This window comes from Netta rufina (assembly GCF_964035555.1).
Source record: "Netta rufina genome assembly, chromosome: 1".
Taxonomy (NCBI): domain Eukaryota; kingdom Metazoa; phylum Chordata; class Aves; order Anseriformes; family Anatidae; genus Netta; species Netta rufina.
Window position 1 is genome coordinate 119,811,255 of NC_140123.1, and position 22,268 is coordinate 119,833,522.

General features: G+C 40.7%; 1 protein-coding gene across 4 annotated transcripts in view; it reads right to left on the reverse strand.

Annotated features, from left to right (window-relative positions):
* Positions 1 to 273: 273 nt before the first annotated feature.
* The window catches only part of ZBTB20 (zinc finger and BTB domain containing 20), a 453,606-nt gene continuing 431,611 nt past the window's right edge, over positions 274 to 22,268 (reverse strand). For all 4 annotated transcript variants that reach the window (XM_084301334.1, XM_084301336.1, XM_084301335.1 and 1 more), the window contains 2 exons: positions 6,026 to 7,633; positions 274 to 1,808 (listed from right to left, as the gene is read on the reverse strand). In XM_084301334.1, coding sequence (XP_084157460.1) covers positions 1,390 to 1,808; positions 6,026 to 7,613 — 2,007 coding nt within the window. In that variant the 5' untranslated portion in view covers positions 7,614 to 7,633 and the 3' untranslated portion in view covers positions 274 to 1,389. The remainder of the gene's footprint in view (positions 1,809 to 6,025; positions 7,634 to 22,268) is intronic.

The window sequence follows — 22,268 nt, forward strand, 5'->3', positions numbered from 1 at the left end:
TTATATATATATTCATATATATAATAAAAGAGAAGATATTAGTGGCAGTGTACGCAAAACAAAAAAGAAAACAAAGAAAAATTACTTTTAACAATCTCACTTTTTTTGTTTCTTTTTTTACACAAATACTGTTGTAAATATATTAAAAAAATCAGCATTCTATCTGGTAAACGTCACTTTTGCCCCTCTATAAAATTTTGAATTAAAAAAGTCCCAAGAACTCTTTTTTTTTAATTATTCCCCTCCCCACCCGCCCTCTATTCCTCTTTCTTCCACAAGAATAAATCCTGATGCATTTTTTTTTTTTTTTGCAAAGATTGTGGGAACTAACCCTTCTCTTGTACCTAGATCCATAGGTTGCAACCTCTGATATCTTTGATTTTCCTCTGTGTTTCTCTTTGCCTTCTGTGAAAGTCCCTCTTGATTGTGCTGAGGCCCTGGGCTCAGCGAAGACACTGAATAAATTACAAAAAGCCACCGTTGCTCGTTGTCTGAATCTTCTTGGTTTCTGCTGTAAGGTGGTGGTGGTATGGGAAAAGCAGCGGGGAGGGTGAGCCAGAGAGCGTGGGATGGAGCAGAATCCAGGTGAGGAACCTCTGATTCTTTTTTCCTCATCCTGCAGGGACTCCACACTATCCAAGCCACACTGCCTTGCACTCCCCTCAGCCCTTTCGTGTGTTTGTGGATGCATGTGTGTGTGAGAAAGCAGACACGTGGTGGAAACCAGCAGGGCCTTGTTTCCTCTGGTTGCTGCTCAACCAGAAGCAAAATATTCCACAGTTCTAACTGGATACTGTGAAGTCCAAAAGCGGTCAGCATTGTGAATTATGTCCATTGAAACACTGCGAGCGGTGTACTTATAACGACAGTAGGCCTTGTAGATTTTGTAATATATTTTGTTTTGTTTCTTTTCTTTTTCTTTTGTAGTGCTCTTCACAAGTGAGAAAAAAGAAATTGTTTTTTTTTTTGTTTTTATTTTTTCTGTCTGTTTTTTGATTTTTTATGTTTTTTTTTTTTTTTTGTTTGTGTTTTTTTTTTGTGTTTTTTTGTTTTTGTTTTTGTAGTAAAGAAGGGTTGTATTTAGAGGCCAGTAGCTAGAGATCCAACCAGTGGAGCTCATGAAGCACTACCTGGCCTTAAGGCCACCATCCGAGGGAGGTTGGGAAAATTATTATTCACCCAGCCTCCGGAAATGTAATGTACCAGCAGGCAAAAAACAGTTCTTCATGTAGTACAAAAACAACAAAACGAAACGAACCCAAAAAAAAGGAGGAAAATAAAGGTAAAAATGAAACAAAAATCATTTCTTAAATTCTAGTGCCATAGCTTTTTTTTTGTTGTTTCTATTTTTTTTTTTTTGTTCATAACAAAGAGAGAGAGAGATTCTACTTATCCGTCTGACACATGCATCCTCATGTGGTCGTTGAAATGCTCGATTTGGTCAAACTTAGCTGGACAGACAGAGCAGACGTACGTGGTCCCCTCCGTGCAGGCCACCACCCCAGCAGGGACGGCCCTGGCGCCGGTGCCGGTGGCTCCAGGTGTGCCGTTGGTGGCACTGTGCAGAGCCACATGCCTCTCCAGCAGGGTCTTGTGGGAGAACTTCTTCTTGCAGATGTAGCACTCGTAGGACTTCTCCCCGCGGTGGAGGCGCATGTGCACGTTAAGGGAGCTCTTCTGGGTGAAGCGCTTGTTGCAGATACTGCACTGGTACGCCCTCACGCCAGTGTGCGTCACCATGTGTTTGATTAAGTAATCCTTTAAAGAGAAGGAGCGCCAACAGATGCTGCATTGGTGGGGTTTCTCACCTGCCCGTTGCAAAAGACAGAGAGAGAGAGAGAGGGAGAGAGAGAGAAAGAAAAACAGACAAAAAAGAAAGAAAAAAAAAAAAAGATAACAGAATTAAACCAGCTCTGTACGACTCTTTGCAATAAACTAACGGTGAGTCTTTGGAGAGATGCTTTGGCTAAGAAGGTGTCGTTCTGTTAAAAACTGTTTTGGAACCCAAAACTTAGTCTGACCAGAGGTTTCACAGTGCTTTACTGTGGAGGCTGCAGGTATTCCCAGCTTACACACAGTGAAAAGCTGAGGTGATTTGCTCAAGCTCATGGAGCAGGCACTGACAAAAACAGGAGTTAAAAGGTGCTGGCATCTTCTACTCCCAGCTTCAATAGCACAGCCTCTGCTGCCCCAGGCAGGGAGGAGGAATGCTGTGTTCCTGTCTTGTCCTCTTACGCCTTTCTAGCAAGATCTTGTTCAAGTTATTTTACCTTTCAGTGCTTCTGTCTCCCTACCCGTATGCAATAAAAACATGATCTACCAGACCACTGACTTGTAACACACTCATTTTTGGTAAATTGCTTCAAATTTCTCAGAAGTGCTAGAGATTGCCGGGGGAATCCAATTCTTCACGATAGGTTTACATTTGCTGCCTCATTTTTGGTCAATTCTCTTAGCTGAATTATGGACAAGAGTAACTGAAAAGGGTACCTCAATATACAGGATTGCCCAGCCAGCACAACGGAAAGGGCGGCCTAACACATGAACATCCATGGTAACAGAGATGAAACTTAAATGACCTGACCACCAGATAAATAAAATTCCTAACCAGGTAAGCCAGAGATGTGAACTCCGATCATATCCGGACAAAATACAATCAGGCAGCATTAAAAAAGTATTTAGCTGAGCACATATAACTGATTTGTCCAGACTACTTGTAATTCCTCTGCGTGCGCACAGTTCTTCTGGGAGACAATGCCACAGCCTTAGGCTCCATAGCATCAAGCAACATTTTCATGATACATGGTAATTCATCATCCTCAAACCTGCTAGGGCGAGAGCCTCCGTGAAACAATTAAAACAATCCTCTTGTTTCACCAAGTGGAAAACTATTTCCTTTGGTCATTCTGCCATCTCCTATCTAGCAGACATCCTCTTCTTTCACATCCTGCTTCCTCCTTTTTACAATCTGCTCAGGACTTTTATATCCTGAAGAGTCAATTTGCAGAGACGATCACATGCCTGTAGTAATGTGTCATTTAGTCTTTGCATAGTGAGATTAAAATATGCTACTTATACTCAATTCTAAAAGGAGATCATTAATATGGATTGGATGGGAAGGACTGATCTTTTTTTTTTATCACCTCTAAGTCTTTCTTTTTATTTCACAGTTTGCACATATGATGGCAACATCTGTGGACGGATCCACATGCTGCACTTCCTTGCACCAATGATGAGTTTGTCCCAACTTGGTCAAAGATACTTGGTCAAAACCCATTAAGTCCTTACTTTCCTGTCTTTGCTGAGCAGAGTGGTGAGTTTAGACAGGCCAATATACTTGACATGTGCTATCTGGAAAATGATGGTGTGTCAGCTATAATCATGTCAGATTAATTTACAAGAGACTGATTACATTTGCAACACTCATTTTTGCCTCAGGCAAGATATCTCCCAGAGTTTTTAAGAAGTTGGTCTCCTTTGCTCTAGACCCTGTTAAGACTATGCTATAAAAACACCCTAATTTTTTCCTGCACATATTTCTAAGATATGCTGTGTTCTGGCTTTTTCTAATTTTATCTTCTAAACCTTTCTGGGACTTCTTCTGTCCTAAGAATCTCAAAACTTGTAATGTTTTCTTCTTTGAATGTGGATTTATATGCTTCCTTAGCGATCACTGTGTTGCCTTTTCCAACTGCAGATTTTTTAGTCCATGATTCTTCATCTTGAAGCCAGGTGTTCGGTGAATTAGATGTGCATGTTCTTCCTTTTGGTTATTTCCTATTTGGTTGGTTTTAGCCAGTAATATGGGACAGTTACTGAGTATTGACCACAGCGTGATACATAGGAGGAGGCAATGATGTCTTATAAGGTGCATGGTGACTGCATACATTCTAGCTCTGCGTTTCCACAACAGTGCATGTCTGAGAACACCACTGTGGGCTACATTAAAGACAGCCTGCATGGAACATGGCAAAACATCAGTCTCCAGCCTGTTTGCATCTATATGAAAGGAGAAAGGGAGGTAGGTTTGTGTCTACACTGCAGTGCTTTCATTGCATATAAAGCTGCATCAGAGTATCATTCTTGGAAGTATAAAAACATAGAGAGATTGGGTGAACTTTAGCTTGTTGACTTATGTTTTCTGATTAGACTCTTCCATGGAGCCCTCCTGACAGCAAGACTAATTCAAACATGTGCATCTCCCAGATCTTCCCCCTTTTTCCTTGGATCCCTTTCAGAGCCACTTCACCTGGCTACTTTTAACAGGGCTGAGCAAAGTCATCCTGACAGTGGGCACAGCTGTCTGCACTCAGTTTTTTGAGTGTCCCCGTCCAGCAATGGACAAGGTAAGAGTGGCATGCTTTCTTCAAGACTGTACCTACAAAGGTTATTTTCAGAAGGACTTTTTTGAAGCCCTGCCCCCTGTTGGTCAAGGTGCTATTCTTTTCCCAGATATTCCAGAAACCAGTTAGTTCCTAAATGAACTTGGAAATCATTTATCTACACTATTCTTTCCTTGCCACTGGAAGTTCATTATTTTTGGCTTTCTTAGACACACACAAACTAAATATGAATTCATGATTGGAAATGTCTATCAATTTCCTTGGTTGACTATCCATAGCAGCTAGGTCTTTCTTTTTGGTTCCTTTTATCCCACTTTAAATACCAAATGTAGTATGCAGTTGAGGGTGGGGGAAGTAAAACACCTAATCTCAGTGAAATTATTTGTGACAAAAACCTTTCTAGCTTTTAGAACAAGGATGCAGGCAGATATATTTTACTGTGTTTTTAATGGGATATTTCTCTGAAAAATGCAACACCATCTACACGGTATTTTAGCTACTCATCCACAGCAGAAGGATGGAAGACATAGACAAAGGGGTAGTCTTGGGATTCAGAATTCTTGATCCTTGCAATCATGCATTTTGTACCGGTCCTGAGGAGTGAACCTTTCTGTATATTATATGTATACGTGAATGTACAAGTGTGCCTTAGATTTCTAAAGGATTTTTAAATTTAAATGATAATTATACATAAATAGTAGTTAAAAGTTTACATACACACATGGAAGTTAAATTTATTTGATACAGTAGGGAGGCATGATTTACATTCCTCCCATACCTTAGGCAATTTCTCTAGGTTCTACTCCATATATCATAAACCCAGCATGTATTTTAAGACCTGATGTTAACAAAATGACTGCTTGGTGAGAGAAATATTTACACTTTCTCTAAACTAAAATTTCTCTCCAAAGTCAAAATGAGCTGAGGGCTAAAGCAAGCAAAATTTTGTCTTGAACCCAGAACAGTGTCTTCATTTTATATATATATATATATATCCATGTTTTTAAGTCTCATAATTCAACAAAGCTAGAAAAGGCAGTTTTGGATTAGTAGCAAACATGGTTACCTATTTTGTCTCAAAAGACGATATACTAAAAAAAGTTACATTTTTTAGACAAAAAGGGTGCTGTTGTTGTGTTACATTCATTATTTTAAATTTTTCTCTCATCAACTCCTATGTTTCTGTAACCACAGACAGCAAAACATCTGGCTTACCAACAGACAGGGAATTATAGCAATGAGCTTCAGTGAAGTACAGAAAAACTTCCTGAAAAAAAAACTCCAAATTTACTTCTTTATAGAAATATGTGAAATTTAGAAAATATGTGGCAGAGTGTGTGTAACACCCAGGCCTTGGACCTACTGCTGCAACTCCACCAGGAATGAGCTTGGGGACAACAAATGCTTACCATTTCCTTGTATGGAAGCAGGACACATTTCATTCCAAGCAAAAAGCGCTTGTTTCTGCACCATACACAGTTAGGCCCCTCTATGGGACCTGTGTGTGTCCACAGGGGCTCAACTTCAATGCAGTCAGCTTAGACAGTGTTCGGTGAGACCAGCTCTCTGGGCAGCCTCTCCCTCCTGCTTGGGGGCTGGCAGGTTGGGAAACAGAACTGAAGTCCTTGTTTGTAAAGGACCTTCCCTGGCTTCGCGTGTAAGCCAAAGGGACGTACTCTTACCTGTGTGTACAAACATGTGCTTGACGTAGTTCTGTTTGGCGGTGAAAGTCTTGTTACAGAGAGTGCACTCGTAAGGCTTTTTTTCGCCTTGCCCACCAGCTGTGCTGTGGCCCGCAGATGGGGCCAAGGGCTGAGGGGCTGGCAGCTGAGCAGTAAAGGTTGACAGGCCAGGCTGGGACACTGTCACAAACTGTGTCTGTTGGCCAGCTATGGGCTGGGGCAGGCTGAAGAGAAAAGGCTTAGGGCCGCTGCCAGCAGACTGTGTGGTGAAAAGGGCAGGCAGGTAGGTGTTGCCAGCTGTGCCAATGACCTGAGTGTTGCTGGTCAGAGTCAGTGGCATCCTCAGATTGCTGGTGAGGGTTTCTGTCTGGCGTAAGTAGATCTGTGTGGTTGGCAATGGTTGGGCAACAGTTGTGTTGACAGAAGGCTGCAAAGCCCCCTTTTCGGTGCTGTTATTGACTGTGAGCACTTTGCTGTCCATTTCAACGTCATTGCTTCTCTCTGGTGAGGAAGAGTTGGCATCTACTTGCTGCTGCTGCTGCTGAGGCTGAGCGCCGTCAGCAGGGACGTCGTTTTGATCTGCTTGAGAAGGTTCTTGCTGCCCATCCCGGCCCAGACCAGCCATAAATTGCTGCTCCACGGAATCGGGCTCAGTGCCAATGGAGGAACTGACTCCCGAGTCAAAACTCTCCCCTTTGGGCTCACTCTCAGTGCCTTCTGCTTGGTCAGTGTCCTCAGTGCATTCCTCAGACTCGTTGCGCTCAAGGATCTGCACCCTCTGTTGGCCGTAGTAGTCATAGTCATCCTCCATCTCCTGCTTAATATGGATGTTGCCCATCAGGGTTTGAATTCGGACAGGGCGTGGTTGCTTGCGGCAGTGTGTGGTCTCTGGAGTGGTGGAGAGGTACCGCTCCATCTGTTGCGACCGTTCGTGGATCCGGGTAATCCAGCTGGGGTCTTCCATGTGATGGTCCCTGGGGAGCCCCAGGGCTGTTTCGTGGTGGCTGACCACAGCCCCACTGTAAAAGGAGCGCTCCCCGCTGCCATTTTGCATGGAACAGGCATAGAGGGCTGAGTAGATCCTGTCCACACTGTGCTGCGAGTGGCTCTGCAGGTAGCCGGACTCTGTGTCGGTGCTCTGCCCCGAAGTGCCTGATTCGGGTGTTCCCCTGGGTGTCTCCTGGCCAGAATCCTGAATCACCGGGTAGACCTCTCCCACATTTTGCGAGACAATCCTTGTGCACTCATCAATCACAGTCTTGATCTGCAGGATGCTGGCAGCTGTGAGGATTTGGAGGGCCTCTGATTGCGAGACCCGCAGCACCCCACTGTACATGAAGTCAATGAGCTTTTGCACGGACTGGACTGACACCACCGAGGGGATCTCGATGTCGCTGTAGCCCAGCAGCAGCTTGTCCTGGAAGAAGGGGCTGCCAGCCGCCAGCACGCAGCGGTGGGCGCGTAGCATGCTCCCGTGGATGCGGACCGTCACGTCACAGAAGTGGCCACGGTTGCGCTGCTCGTTGAGGGTCTCGAGCACAGAATTGCTGAAGTTGTGAAGGTTGATGCTATGAATGCGCTCTGTCATCCCCTTGCAACTGATGTTACCTGTAGCAAAGCAGGTGACAAAAAAAAAAAAAAAAAAAAAAAGAAGAAAAGAACAGATTGGGTCTTGTCCTCTGCAGAGACATAGCCAGGACATTGGCAAAGGTGACTGCCCACTGGGTAAAAAAAAAACAGATTATACTGTAAAAATCACAAAGGCACCAATAAGAAGACATTGCCTTTGTAAGGATAGAAGTAAACTTCTGCAATTCTTCTGCAGAAGCTCATGTTCTGAATTTTTTGGACAAAAGCAAATAAAAACAGGTGTAGCTGGCCTAAGTTTCAACCACATTCCTGGGCCTTGGACTTCCTATCAGATTATATGGCCTTAAAAAGCCTAGAGCCAGCCAACTGCAAACACTGAGCTGGATTTTAGGCTGTTTGGATGTGGACCTACTCCAAAAACGATCAGATTCTTACTTTAACGACCCTTTACTCCAAGTTGTTAATGCAAAGGGTCAACATAAAAATGTGGTTTCTATCTAGATCGTCATTTTAAGGGATTTGGATCCTAGGTTTTATGCTACAGCTATTTGTACAAAAAGTTGGCAGTCACTTTGCAAAAATCCAAATCTGGTTCAAGATTTAGACTGTAAATGTTCCTAAAATCCCACGCACAGTTTTGTCTGGGGCTGTGGTTTAGAACATTTGCTACCCAATAGTGACAAACAGTCCTCTATAAGAACCCAAAGCAAAAAGTTAACATGAGCTGTCCCCTTCATTTTTAGCATATCCCAAGTTCTGACTGGCACCAGAATGTCATCATATAAAAACAAATGTTCTCCTGCTGTTATTTACTTGACAGAAACTGGAAAATTACAGACATTTACTCTAAGGAAGACTTTGTCTTAGGTTGGCTGAATGATATAAACAGAGAACAGTTTAGAAAAGCACCTAACTAATGGGTACAGAGCCAACATATCCTTCAAAATTAACTTTCACAAGTAACTTCTTAATCTCTCAATCCACTTTTCCCTCTCGCTATCTTGCTGTCTTTGGTTGTAACGTTTCTTTTTTTTTTTTTTTTTTTCTTTTTCCTCTACCTATTCTGTTCTTTACTCATTTTTCACCTGTTTAGCTTTTCATGGCAGAAACTACATTTTCATCTTTTAACTGTGAATAACCAACTGCCCTTTGAGTGGTAAACAAATGAAACACTATTAATAAATTATCTCTCTTAGCATTCATAGTACATCCATCACCTTGGCTCCCAGAAAACTACGCTTAGGAAAGTAATGAAAAATCACCCCTAGTATTATGGGCATTTTGTCTTGAATATTCCTACCTAGGTTACAACTCCTTTTACACAACTGGTTGTTAGTGTGTGAGAATTTGAAAATGAAATTTGGTAGAGAAGCATGAATAAATTAAACTAGCTTATTGTCACTGTCTGTTTTAACAGAAATATAGAGAGCAAATAAATGAGACTGAAAATGGTTTCATATACATGTTTTTTAACCCCAAAATGTCCCTCTGGTCCAGCCTAAAGGGTGCTTCACGTCTCAAACTCAGGCAGTAAAACAATGTGCACTGCAATTTGCAAGAAAATATGGAGTGCTCCCTCCTCTGCTTTTTCCTTCTCATTTATCCATTCCTGCACTCAAGCACCTTTTATTTTGGTGCTTCAAACAGAAACCACCTTGGACACAGGCGGTCATTTCAATTCCATGAAGCTGATGATACTAAAAGGGAAGCATAAAGGTCAGGAACTGGAAATCCTGTTGGGGCCAAGCTGAGTGAAGAAATCAGATGCTAACAGACGCGAACTAGCCAGTATCAGAAAGGTACTAATTTCCATGTGAGGTCAGAGCACTAGGGAGATGCTCAGATAGCAGTAACAAGGAGGAAACCATTAACAGTATCGTGGACGCTGTGAATTACATCTGTCTTGTTCATGAGCTTTGTTGGGAAAGCTGAGCTTTTTCCTCTGATGAGACTGATCACAGAACTGGAAAAACATCTCAGCAATTAGGAGCATTTCCTTCAAGAGCACTGTGATTACTATTACCAAAAAAAAAAATAATGTACAGAAGAGATCTATTTCCTCCTCCTTTCAGCCAGAATCATTCAGCCAGAGGCTTCCAGGGTAGATCCTTTTTTTTTTTTTTTTTTTCTTTCCCAGCATGTCAGAGCACACAAGTATTCAAAATGTATTTAAAAGAATAGGAATCCTCAATTTGAAAGGACGAGAGCTTGGCAAAAGTTTTGTGTTTGTGAGTACACAGAAAGGTGGAAGATTAATGACAAAAACTTCTTTTCAAGACTTACAGTAGGCAACGGCAACTGATTGCATAGCTCCCCATTTATCTGCATCTGCCTTTGAGTGCTGGCCTATCAGTATACTGGAAATCTTTCTATCAGTAAATATTGATCACTACTTGGTCTGCCCTATTGCTCCCTTTTCATGCAAATAGGTCTTTAAGATGTTCCCTTGAAAAGGGAATGACATATAGTTTACGTTTGGTTTTGTCAAACTACGTATTTCATAATAAGAAGAGCATCAGTCTAATACAAAAGCAGTCTAAACCAAAAATCACGCCTTGTACATGCACAAGGTCGAACATGCTACAGACAGGTCTCTTGACTTGAGTTGGTGCAAGGAATCCTGACTTTGTTCATATGCATCTTGGCAGACAACAATAACTTTGTTGCCCAGGCTCTGAAAAATGCATCCTCAGACCCAGCTCCTTTTCAGAATGATTTGCATCCAAAGTCTGGGAAAGTAAATTTCGCAACCTGGTCACAGATCATGTACAGAAAGGAGGAAGGACAAGGTTCACCTCTAAGTTTCAGCATACCTCCTCAGGTCCCGGCTGGAAGGAGTGAGAGTTATGTAACCACAATACATTTGATCATTAGCTACTGATGAAAACAGCCAGAGTTGATCAAGGTGAAGAGGTCTGTGCATGTTCATGAGAGACTGGTGTGAACAGCTCTCCTATAGGAACTGATCTAGGATGCTAAATTCCTTGAGGTGTAGGGACTAAAATAAAAGTCACTTGAGTCACTTCATGTAAGGCAAGGAGCACCTTTAGGTTGCTCCTAGTATAACAGTGCTTTCCCTTAAAGATCCTCTTCTTATTTTTTTTACTGCTTCAAGTGAAATTGGAACATCAATCACCTCTTCAACTGATTAACAACTGAGATTCAGTCCTTAAGAACAAAACACGAGCAGTAGGTGGAAGAGACACATAAGAAATGGTAAAACAACTAATGCAGATTTTGAGGATGTTTTTTCCAGGCCACCTCCCTTGACTCTTAACACTGAAAACCAAACCTACTCAAAGTACAGGCAAGCAAATCACTTGCAGTAGTGTCAGGGATGCTACAAACCACAGCAGCATAAAAAAGCAGTAATTCAGTATAACAACTTCTAGAGATCGGTCTGTAGCAAAATTCACTGTCCCATGAATTCTTCCTCTCTGTAGGGAACTGTGTCCAGATCCAAGTTTTGCTCTTGCTCCTTACTGTACACTGCTGTAAGCAAATAGTCCCATAAAGGGGGACCCATAAAGGGGTGGACTTACCAACGCAGGCTTAACTCTAAAGTAAATGTGGCATTCTGACAGAGAATACTAGAGCCTTGGACAAGCCCCAGTGGCTGTCAGTTCTGCACAAGTTGCACACACACACATGCACACACTCACCTACTCGCCGCACTGAATGCCTGGCTCAGGAAAAAGATTGCTGTCTCAGGCTCGTCTCAGACCTGCCACTCTTTTAAACTTGAGACAGTGGGAGATTTTCTGTGAAATTCCAGGGGTCTTTGTTAAGTGTCCTCCTACCCCCCTTCCCTTTTTTTTTTTTTGTCCAGTAAACACGACGTAGAGAACCCAATGGACTCATTCTGAGAAACTCCTGTAAAATGGTTTTGTCCCCTTTCTGTGAAGCAAGTTCTGATTGGTCGGACATTCACAAACCATATAGGAAAGAATGGGTTTGAAAATGCAAAGGCCATTCTTACCCAGATGGGCAATGAATAGGCATTTGGCCAGTATAAAAAAAAAAAAAAAAAAAAAAAAAGTAAGAATAAAAAAAAAAAAAAGAAAAGAAAAAACTGCACATTTGCAATCCTCCTGGGACGCAATTTGAAGCTGGCACGGCATAAAGGTGAAACATTTTACTGTGCAACTTTGAAAAAAGCTCCGTTTCCCCATATGCAAATGCAGCGATTAAACTGTCAGGCTATTCACAGAAACATGCATGGAATTCATCCTCAACGAGTAAGAAGGAGCACAACATGGATGGGAAAGGGAAAAACTTTTGTTGTGTAATACATGACTGAGTGCTTAGATTAGTGTTTCCCTGAATCTCATCCACCCCTCCTGCTGACTTTTATACTAAGGGTATTCAAAGGAAGGCAGATTTTACCATGAGAATAACAGTGACAACCTCTCCAAGTACAGTACCAAAGGGGAAGGCAATGGCAGAAGGAAACAGCGGGCAGTGGAATGCTGGAAGATGCTATAGAAAACGTGGAAGTGCACCCCTGAGATATATCAAGGACTGCCTGAAGGCAGATTTCTATTCGCCAAAGCTACAGCACATAGACCTACATAAAGCTAGAAAGGTATGGCTCATAAAAGTGATTTTTTTTGTTTGTTTGCCAGAAACAGAGAGAATGATCCCAGCGAACACATGGTGTAGCAGAGCTACAAAGATGTATGGAATACTGCAGGTAATACACAAATGACTATGTTGTACATTTTAAAATGTATTTAATAAGGTTTTTTTTTTTTTTTTGTACAGCCACTAGATGTCCCTTTCTGCAAAGCCAACGCTTGCTGTTTTAAAGCTCATAACCGAACGATATCACAGAATTTGATTTTCTCTAGTGTCCTTTAAAATCACTGTATCGCAAAGCTCATTGCACAGTAATGAATGACCATTTCTAGAAACAGTGATGAGGAAACCACCAAAGCTATTGTAACTCAGCAGTAGCTCAGCGCATGGCCTTTACCTGAAGCAAACTAACTCTGATGCTGGAATCCAGGCTCTTGTTACTGCGTAGTCTTTCACAGGAATAAATAGCAGAGTGAATCCCAAAGGCTCTGTCTTACTTTCATCCTTAGAGGGTAAAATGAACAGTTGCCCACCAAATGAAAGAGTTGGTGGGGTTGTAGAAACATATATAGATTGAGTTTTGGACTCAATTTTTCTTTAAAAGCATTCAGAAAATTGTTAGGCAATGAATCTTGTCTAAGTATCAGTGAGAAGAACTATAACTAAAGTATCAGTGAGAAGAACTACAACTATTTTGAAATTGCTGCTTACTTTGTCTCGTTCCTGACGAGCTTCTCAGGCCTTGCATTGAGAATACACAGTCTGGGAGACAGAAGAAAAGCTGGAGGCATTGTATCTCCTATAGAATATGTGCATCTGTAATTCAGTCATTAGCTTCTGGAAGCACCACAAACTGAAGTAACCTGCTGCTGGAGACAGCATCATCATCTACTCCTTCCTCTAATCCTTGGTCTCCAAATCAAATGTTGGAGGATTACAGCCTCCTAGTTGAATCAAAAGGATGCACTAAGTTCTTCACACAGTCATCTAGTCTATTCCTCTTCCTTGTGGTGGAAACAATTTACTTACACTACTTCTTCAGCAACTCACCTAATGTTTGCAAAAACCACCGATGTGGGGGATTTCCACTCTCTCCCCCGACAGACTGCATACTATCTTTAAAGTGAGAAAGTTTTCCTAGTATTCAACTTTGAAACCAATTAATCATCCTTTCCTCCAGCAGACACAGAGAACTATTGACTATTTCCCTTTTCATAGTAGTCTCTTATATACTGGAAGGTGCCTCACATTTCTTTTTTAAGCCTATTTTTTCTAGAAAATCCAAACTCAGTTCTCTCAATCACACTCACTGGACTTACATGTATGTTCTCTTCTCATTCTTATCTTCTTTCATATTCTATCTAGCTTGTTCTTCTTTCTTTTAAAATGCAGTAGATAAAGTACTAAAGTAGGTAGAATACTTTAGCTGAGTGATGTGAATGAACAGTTGCCTGAGACATCTCATATACATACACTTTAAATACCTTAAAGAATAAATAAAACCAAGCAAATAAAGTTCTGTTATCAAAATTAAACACTACAGATTTTCCTTAAGGAAGGCATGTCTCTGAAGAATCCTTGATTTAGGATGAAGAAATCTCAACTTCTGCATAAACATGCCAGTTCAGGGGAAATACAGCCTGTCCATCACAACATATGAAAAACCCACAATTTCCATAGGAAGTTTTCTCATTTCCATGTATCAGCGTCCCAGCCTTAGCAATCATAACCATGGGTGCTTTCTTCGGTTCCAATGACCTGATTTATCCCTAGTGATGAAGTTTTTATGTTCTGTTCTTCTCAAATTAGTTACCCTAAAATAAAACGACATTAATAGAGTAAAAATATGTATCTAGTGTTTCCATAGACAAAATTAGTCCTGCATCAGGTTCCAACTCTTTGGGACCAAATTTATTGGAAGAACACTTTTTCCACTTAAGGAAGTGGCTTGAATTTCAAATCCTGAAAAAAATGGCAGTGGCTGACTTCTTAGTATATGTATTTCAATGATGCCAGAGGGGCCGATGTAGCCAATCCTTTTCAGACTGATTCTCCTGAATATTTGGCCTCATTCTGAAAAGGGACCTTCAGGGGAAAAGCTTGTGCAGAGTTTCGGGAACACAGGAAGAACATTTGTATCCTCAGCAGGAGATCTGACCAGGAGCAGCCCCTGCTTTCTGTTGCTTTAAAGGTTTGCTGGAATTTTCACCCAATCATCTGCTTGAACATCTTGAAAATCAGTATCTCCTTCTATAATATCTATCCAAAACAAACACCAGATGACACTACACGAATTGCCCTAACCCTACCAGATTGTTGTTAGAATCAAAATATGTAGCAGTCTACATTTAACAGGAAGTACTGTATTTTTACCAGCACAACATCTATTAATGTGTCAGTAATATACTCTATGGAAGAAAAAATCACTGTGTTCTGAAAGCTGTCAAACTTCTCTAAATTTCATAGTCTAATAACTACGTTTATTTGAAAGACAGAAATGCATGCACACGCAAGCACAACCTTATTCTCTGAGGAGCAAACATATCGAGTAGATGGCTAATAAGAAGGAGTTTGTTTAAACTTTGCTCAGAAGACAGGCTTTTTCTGCAGACTAAGCCATGTGCAGCAAGTTTCCTGTGGACGATTTATTTAGCTAATTGCCCAATCCCTTTTTAGCACCTACCTAATGATGAGATACCTATTTTACATAAAACTGGAGACAAAACCATAGGTGTCCAGTACATAAAATTGCTTCTATATCCAGTGGACCTAAATCCCAAACGTCAAGCGTAAAAGCCTCTATTTCGGTCTCCGTGCTTGGCAGTGAATCACCTCCCTGTGCTTTGCCTGGAAGTCTGCAGGCGGAGTCCATCAGCAGTAATCCCATTTACTGCAGGACCTGCAGGGCAGCAATGTCTGTGCCTCAGTGTGCTTCACATGTAAAAGAGGGGTAGCATCTCGCACCTACCTCTGCCAAAGGACTGCCAGCCTTCGTTAATCTTTACCAATTGTTCTTCAGACCTCCAGGATTACCAAAATAAAGCTTTCTTCTCACACTACTCTAGTGCTTCGTTTTCTTTACAACTCTCCTGTGGTGAACATCCTACTTAAAACTGCAAAACACCAGGTAAAAACTAGCTTCAAGTCATAGTATTCTGGTGACCAAGGGCTTAGAAGTGTTATAGGACATTCACCTATTTTTATGTTAAAGAAATATTCAATCTTTTGACAGGTTACTTATTTTTCCTGCTAGTTTGTATTCTTGCTATTTTGGGAAGTCCAGATACTTCAGAGAAAAGAGTGCTTTCAAAAGCCACTTTTATTCTCAGGCACATATTTGAGGTACAGTCCAACACACCTCCCTTGTGAATACTGGCATGCACTCTGTTTTACTCAATTCTCTGCTCCTCTCTCAACTTTCTTTTGCAGACCCTTCACTGTTACGGCCATGCCAATATATCCCTGTAGTGCAGACACAAGCCTATATGGATGGAGGCTGCTTTATCCGTAGGTATCTACAACACCGACAAGCAACATACACTATGTTAACAGAAGAACCACCAAAGCTGTCATCATTACAGGGCATTTTACCAGGATGGCAAGGTCATGACATGGGTGATAATTCTTATGCTCCTGCAAGCTGTAATCAATGTACATTAGCAAAAGTCGGGATCACCAAACTCCACTGAAACCCAAAAGTGAGAAAACTGCAACTGCCCTCTTGTAATAGGAAGCAGAGAAGGCCGTGTGGCCACATGATGGCACCATTTCCTAGGAAGAGAAACCAGGCTGCGCTCATCTCTTCCTCGTTATGGCACGTTTTAATATTCTAAATGAAAACTGTTTCAACTGTGTTCGCTTGTTCCCAGAGAGCTCATGCACGATTATGCCAAGCCCCAGCATGGCCCAACTGTTTTAATTGGCTATAAGTTTAAGGCAGCTGGGCTCTTTAAAAACCTAGGTGCGTGCATCTATTGCTAGTTTTTCTCTACGGTGCCAGGTACTGTTACTCATAAGGCGTGCTGAGGATTTGCAGTGAAAGAGTTACCAGCCACGTAAGAGTTAAGATGGGCCAAAAATGCCCATGAAGTTACTGTGATAACACTCTCCGTTTAAACAAAGGTTAGGGGGATGCTTCTTGGAAAAAAGGATAAACTTTTAGAAAAATGGAAGTAACCATGATGATGTATTTTGCTACTTTATGGTCCCGATTAAAAGCTTACTGTATTAATTAAGAAGATTTCCACCTGTTTCAAGGGCTTCTGTTTAAATCTTAATGGCATATTTCACATTGCAAACCTGCACGAAAAGTGAACAGGGATTCCTTTTGGTCATCTCACTGTGTTGGATCGTATACATTTATGTCCTCTCAGAAATCTTGTTCAGGGAGGAGAAAGGGCTGGGATTGGGGGGTGGGAGCTGAGTGTGGAGGAGGAATGAATTAGAGGGATAATAGGTGCAAATACATTAAAATGTGTCGGCCAAAAGAAACAATTGCTATTCCATGAACTCTTCAGATTTGCCCTGTATTGTTAGGTTTTCCCCCAGGCAGAAAGACAAGGAGAAAAAGCTTATCAGTTGGAGTGTGGTTAAATACAGTAAGACTAAAAGCCTATGGGCTTTGGTTAAAAGGAAAATATAGATTAAAACCTCTTAAGATAATTACCTGTTTAGAAGATTTCTATTCAAGCTAGAATCCTCTAGGGGAGTGGTTGTAGCAGTCTGTTAGGAAAAGGGTGCAGTCAGAAATGGTTGGCTTTCATGGGAGAGCTGCAGCCTGTGGAAGAGCACTGCTTATACCCTACGTGTTTCCAGAGAAAGGTCTTTAGAAGTAGGAGATTTTGTTCTGGTCACAGAAGTAGTGGTTGATGGGAGTAAAAAGGAACGGATGAGAAGCTGTAAATGCCAGTCCACAGGACCGGGAAAAGAATTCTTGTCTCTCTTCCAGTAGCTGTGTCTCAGTTCTGGGTAGAGGAAAGCTATCACATGAAAATGCTAGGTTTTATTTGGTTATTTTTTCCATTTATCTTTTTTACCTGTTAGTAAAAGGGTAATTGTTAACTAATACAACTGGGTAGTTTGGTGAGCATCTCAACTTAGAAATACTGTGAGGCAGATACTCATACTGTGCTAGACTGTGGCTCCTTTATTTTGAGTTTAGGGGGTGAGTGTTCAGGCCTGCTTCTGATTCAGATTTAAATATCAGCAGTAAACAGTATAAGCTCACATCAATGATGCTGACGGCCACAGGAAAAGTTTCTGTCCTCATTGAGACCTCTTCAGTTCCTGGCAGCATGCATATTCCAAACCCACCTGCTTAGTTTTGATAGAAAAACATAGGACAGAATGCTCTAAACTAACAAATGACAGTACTAACCAAGATCATAGCATTCATGGAAGACTTGATATCATGAGATGGATCTGTAGCATTAAATGCACATTGCTGCTTCCTTTTTTTTTTTTTTTTTCTTTTTTTTTTTTTTCTCTGCAGGGAAAAGGCCCAGGAATTGCATGTATATGCATGCATACAGGTGATACAAACAGGTGATACTACTGTAGTACTTAAGAGTTATTTCACAGGTGTGCCTTCAGGCACATTCTACCCTTTGCTCAGCCAAAAGACGTGAGTGATAACATCTGGGAGTTTTACTTTTGAATACAGGGAGGGCTATGCCCTGTTTTGAAGCACTACATAGGATCAAAGCACAAGGTATTTTTTGTTAAAGTTGACGTGGTTGCACACACAGGCATGAAGCTGTGGGGAGAAGTCCCTTGCTCTGTTTTTATTTCCTCTATCATACCCCTTTTCACACAAAAATTGCTACTTTGTGTTTTTTTTCTCAATCTGTGTAACATCAATAAATTACACGTTATCACTCCTATCATCTAGTTATAAAGAGCCTTTCAAGATTTTTAATAGATACACAATATTGCTGCACTTACATTTTCACTGGTAAGAACTCCAAAATAGCTGTTGTGAGATTACTCTTAATTTATACTACTTCTCTCTTGTGGGTTTTCAAGAAGAAGCATTTCACCACATGCCACAGATTGATACGGAGCATGTATTGAGCATCCCAACCGGGCAGAGATCCTTTCAGTGTTTAATACAACAAAGCTGGGATGAGTAGGGGTTCTAGGATTTGTTTATTTTTTATTTTTCTTTCCATAGGCACAGCTAATTCCTCTAGGAGCTATTTGTGCTGACAGATTAACTAGAGATCTTGAATTCTCTTTATATTCCAGTTCCTGAGTGGTGGAGACGTAAATCTAGATCTCATGTTATTTTAGCCTTCTAAATGACTCCATGGACAATGAAAAAAGCATAGAAGGCATAAATAAAAAGATGGTGCAATGGCATTCTCTTTAGAAACAATCACACTTGGTGTACTGTGGAACCCAAACGCACAAGGCCAGCAAGACCACATTGTCGTGTTTCATTGTACACCAGGCTGCCAAGACAAATGCCATGATAGAAATGAAGGAATTTAGCAAGAGTTCACTCCCCAACATCCCCTAGTACACTTAATAGACATTAATAGGTGTTATTAAACAGTATCTTGCTTAATGTTTCAGGTTCTCTCCCAGTACCATGTTAAGACTTCACCACGTAAGCTGAGACGAAAAAGCTCCAGCACCAAACAGAGCAGTGATGAAAAGGAACAGAAGGTGACCAAGTCTATTTTTACATCTGTAACTTTGGAGTTGCATAGTTGCAACAAACCAGGTAATTAATGCACCACTCAATGCTTCCCAAAGCATTGAATGTGTCTCCTTATAATATTGGAAGAACCACCCAAGAGAGATGTAAGCACTGAGGTATGCAGGGTATTAATAACACACAGCAAGACAAAAGAAGATATAGATGTAGCTGTTTTAACTTTCTTCAAGGAAGAGTCACCTGTCAAGCATATCAACATCTTTTGTGTTTGACTCTGCTACAAAAAGCATCCTTCTGTAGACCATAGCAGGGAAATGGTACATTTGGCTTAGGACTGAGGAGACAAGAGCAGTTGCAGGCATGCTTAAAACATGAAATAGAAATGATCAACATGATTATGCTTCATACCCTTTGAGCAGATTATATAAAAAGGTAGTATGGGCATGTGCAACTTCAGGAGGGAGAATTAGCAGAAAAAAAATCACAAAAACAAAACCCCAAAACAAGAGGAAATTAGTCAGAAAGAGTCTGAAAGGAAAAGATAAGGAATTAAAATCTATAAGATCAGCAGGGAGGTGGCCTTAATAATACCTTATTAGAATCCATATCTAAGGACAACAACAACAACAAAAATAAGGAAGAAGAGAAACACTACAATGGTTAAATAACAAGGTATAAGAGTTCAGCAAAGCTGACAATGTATCCTTCCAAACACAGAAATCATGCCCAAGTAACACTAATAGAACAGAGCATAAACTGTTGCATGCTCGATGTAAAACAAAGATTAGGCAGGATGAAGAGGAAATGTAAGGAAAAAAACAGCTAAAAGTATGAAGACTGATATCGTAATAAAATATTCTTTAAATGTATCAGACAAAGAAAGCATACAGGGCAATGACTGGTACCTAAAAAGAGCATTAGATTACGTGGACTGATAGATTAAATAGGCAAGAAGCAGACTCGGTAGGTTAGCTAGACTAGGGATCTATGAAAGCAATAAAGGTAATCCAAGAAGTTACAGAAATTATCCAGTGGAATTTGCATTTTTTTCCTTTAATTTTCAGAATGGAGGATGATGGGAGAAGGAAAGCTACCTCAAGGAGGTGAAGAAGAAAGCACTGTCCTGGAGATTGTTACTGAAAAAAAACAAACACATCAAAACTAAACTAAAACAAAGAGAAAAAAAAATCCAGATCAACCAACCTACCAGAAATCCCAATGAAGGAATATTAAAATGTCGTAACAAACAGTGATAAACACTTCGGAGTTGTATAGTGTTCATTATTCACTCTTTTCATGAGTGAAATAGTTGAAACACTCATGTAATACATAAAGGAAGGATTTATAGAAGACTCATAACTTGAAGAATGGCAATGAAAATCAGTGGGGGCAGACTCTGAAGACATGAACAGGTAAACTCAGAAACACGCCACATATGTTTTACTTGACAGTTGCAGTATGTCTCGGTGGCTGCAGCATGAGTTAAAAATGGAAATACCATGGTATTATCAACCTGGTCACCTCACAAACTTAAGAATGGAAACTATGGAATTTTAAAGAGTAATACACCTCTTTTCTTCTTCCCTGAAACTTAGAAATAATAGACATGCTGGGGACATATCTTCAGGCTCTTCCCTGAAATCATGAAAGCTGGAAGCTTGCATGGTGTTTTCAAACCAAAGCTGAAATTATGCGTGTTATCACTTATAGTTCTCTAAGTGGTGACCACTAAGAAAAGCCCTGAATACCACAAGCCAGTATTACAGTGTCATCAAATAAGAGAATCAGCATTTAAGATAATTAGATAAATTTTAAAAAGCCTGTATGTGACTTATACACGTGATTTATGCATCAGTAAAAGTTAGGTTCCAAAGTCACTCGGTTGCTTCTGAAAACATACTCACTGACTTCATAACTGAAGTACCATATGTTATTAGTCATTTCTCATGAGAAGAAAAGCCCGAGAGACCAACCTGACAAAACTCACTTAGTGTACTGATTAGGAATACAGAGACCAGTTCCTATCAGTAGGACAACATTATACAGCACCACTTCTTCAGTGGATTGTGACAGCTTTTTCAAGAGAGGCAGGGCAAGCTCAGCTTATAGTTTTACATACCTTTACTTGTACTTACTTCTGGCTCCAAACAATTCAAACAAAACACATCTCTTTCAATGAAAACACAAGTCATTCCTGCCTGATGCTTCTTTGATAATATTACAAACAGAAATAAAAGCCTACAGGATGCAGAAAACACCTATGACTTGAAAAGCAAAGTGTTTACTAAGCAGAATTCTGAATGTTCTACAAGATAAACGTATAGCTACCTCTTGTGAGATCAGTATTTGAGAACTATGGATGTCCTTGCTTTCAGCTTAGCTTCCTTCAGAAAAGGCTCACATCATTATTATATTGTCTACAATAGGTTATCTAAACATACATCCTTTCTTAGGTCACCAAAAACAACCTAAAAATACTCAGCTCTAGCTAACACGTAGATAACACATAGATTAGCAAAAATACAGATGAAATGACAATTAATGTACTGCCTGCCACTGAAAACAAGGAAACTGGTAGAATCAGGGCCCTCCTTCTCCCCTCAGTGTAGAAATTGTTTCAAAGCTCCAGAGCAGTTCTTAGGGAATCATAATCACACATTTCCAGAGGCAAAGAGGGAAGACCATAAGGGCACATAACCATTCTCTTCCTGCCACAGAGCCTCAAAGAGGAACACAGGAAACCTAAAACATAAAGATGAGGCCAAACCACCTTAGGATCCATCTAGTCTCTACATTAGCCATGGGCAAATCAAACCTGTTGATTCACGAGAAGGAAATGGACGATCCCTCTAGCTGCACAAGAAAATTAAAAGCTGGAGTTTCACACCCACTCGCAATGCTCTGTGGAGTTTAGGAACCTCTTGAGGTTCCCTCTCTGCCTTTCCCCACTTTGCTGGAAGGCTAACAATCTACAAAAAGCAGAATTTAGAAAACAGCCTAATTTCTAATTTCCCATCCTGTGAAAGTTAAAAACTCTGGAATTGGACCAAGTCAGCCACATCACTTGAGGACATATGGACAAATAGTTCAGATCTAGTTCATTACCAGAAGTGCTTATAAAATGCGTTGTATTCAATATATAAGAACTCTCTGGCCCCTTGGTAAAACATTACTTATTAAAGTCCTCCCCATCACAACAACTTGCCAATGATTATTTCATGGATTTTTCAAAAGTTATCCATGCCTCACTGTTCTTTGCAACTTTCATGCCCTATCACAGTCTGAGGTGTCTAAGAATTCTGTGTTCTTTAAAAATCACAACATTTGCTCCAGCAGTGTTTCCAATAATTGTCCAACCTGCCTCCCAGTCCCATGGAAACTCTTTGCTAAGATGTTACTTTTCCCTTGTCTGGA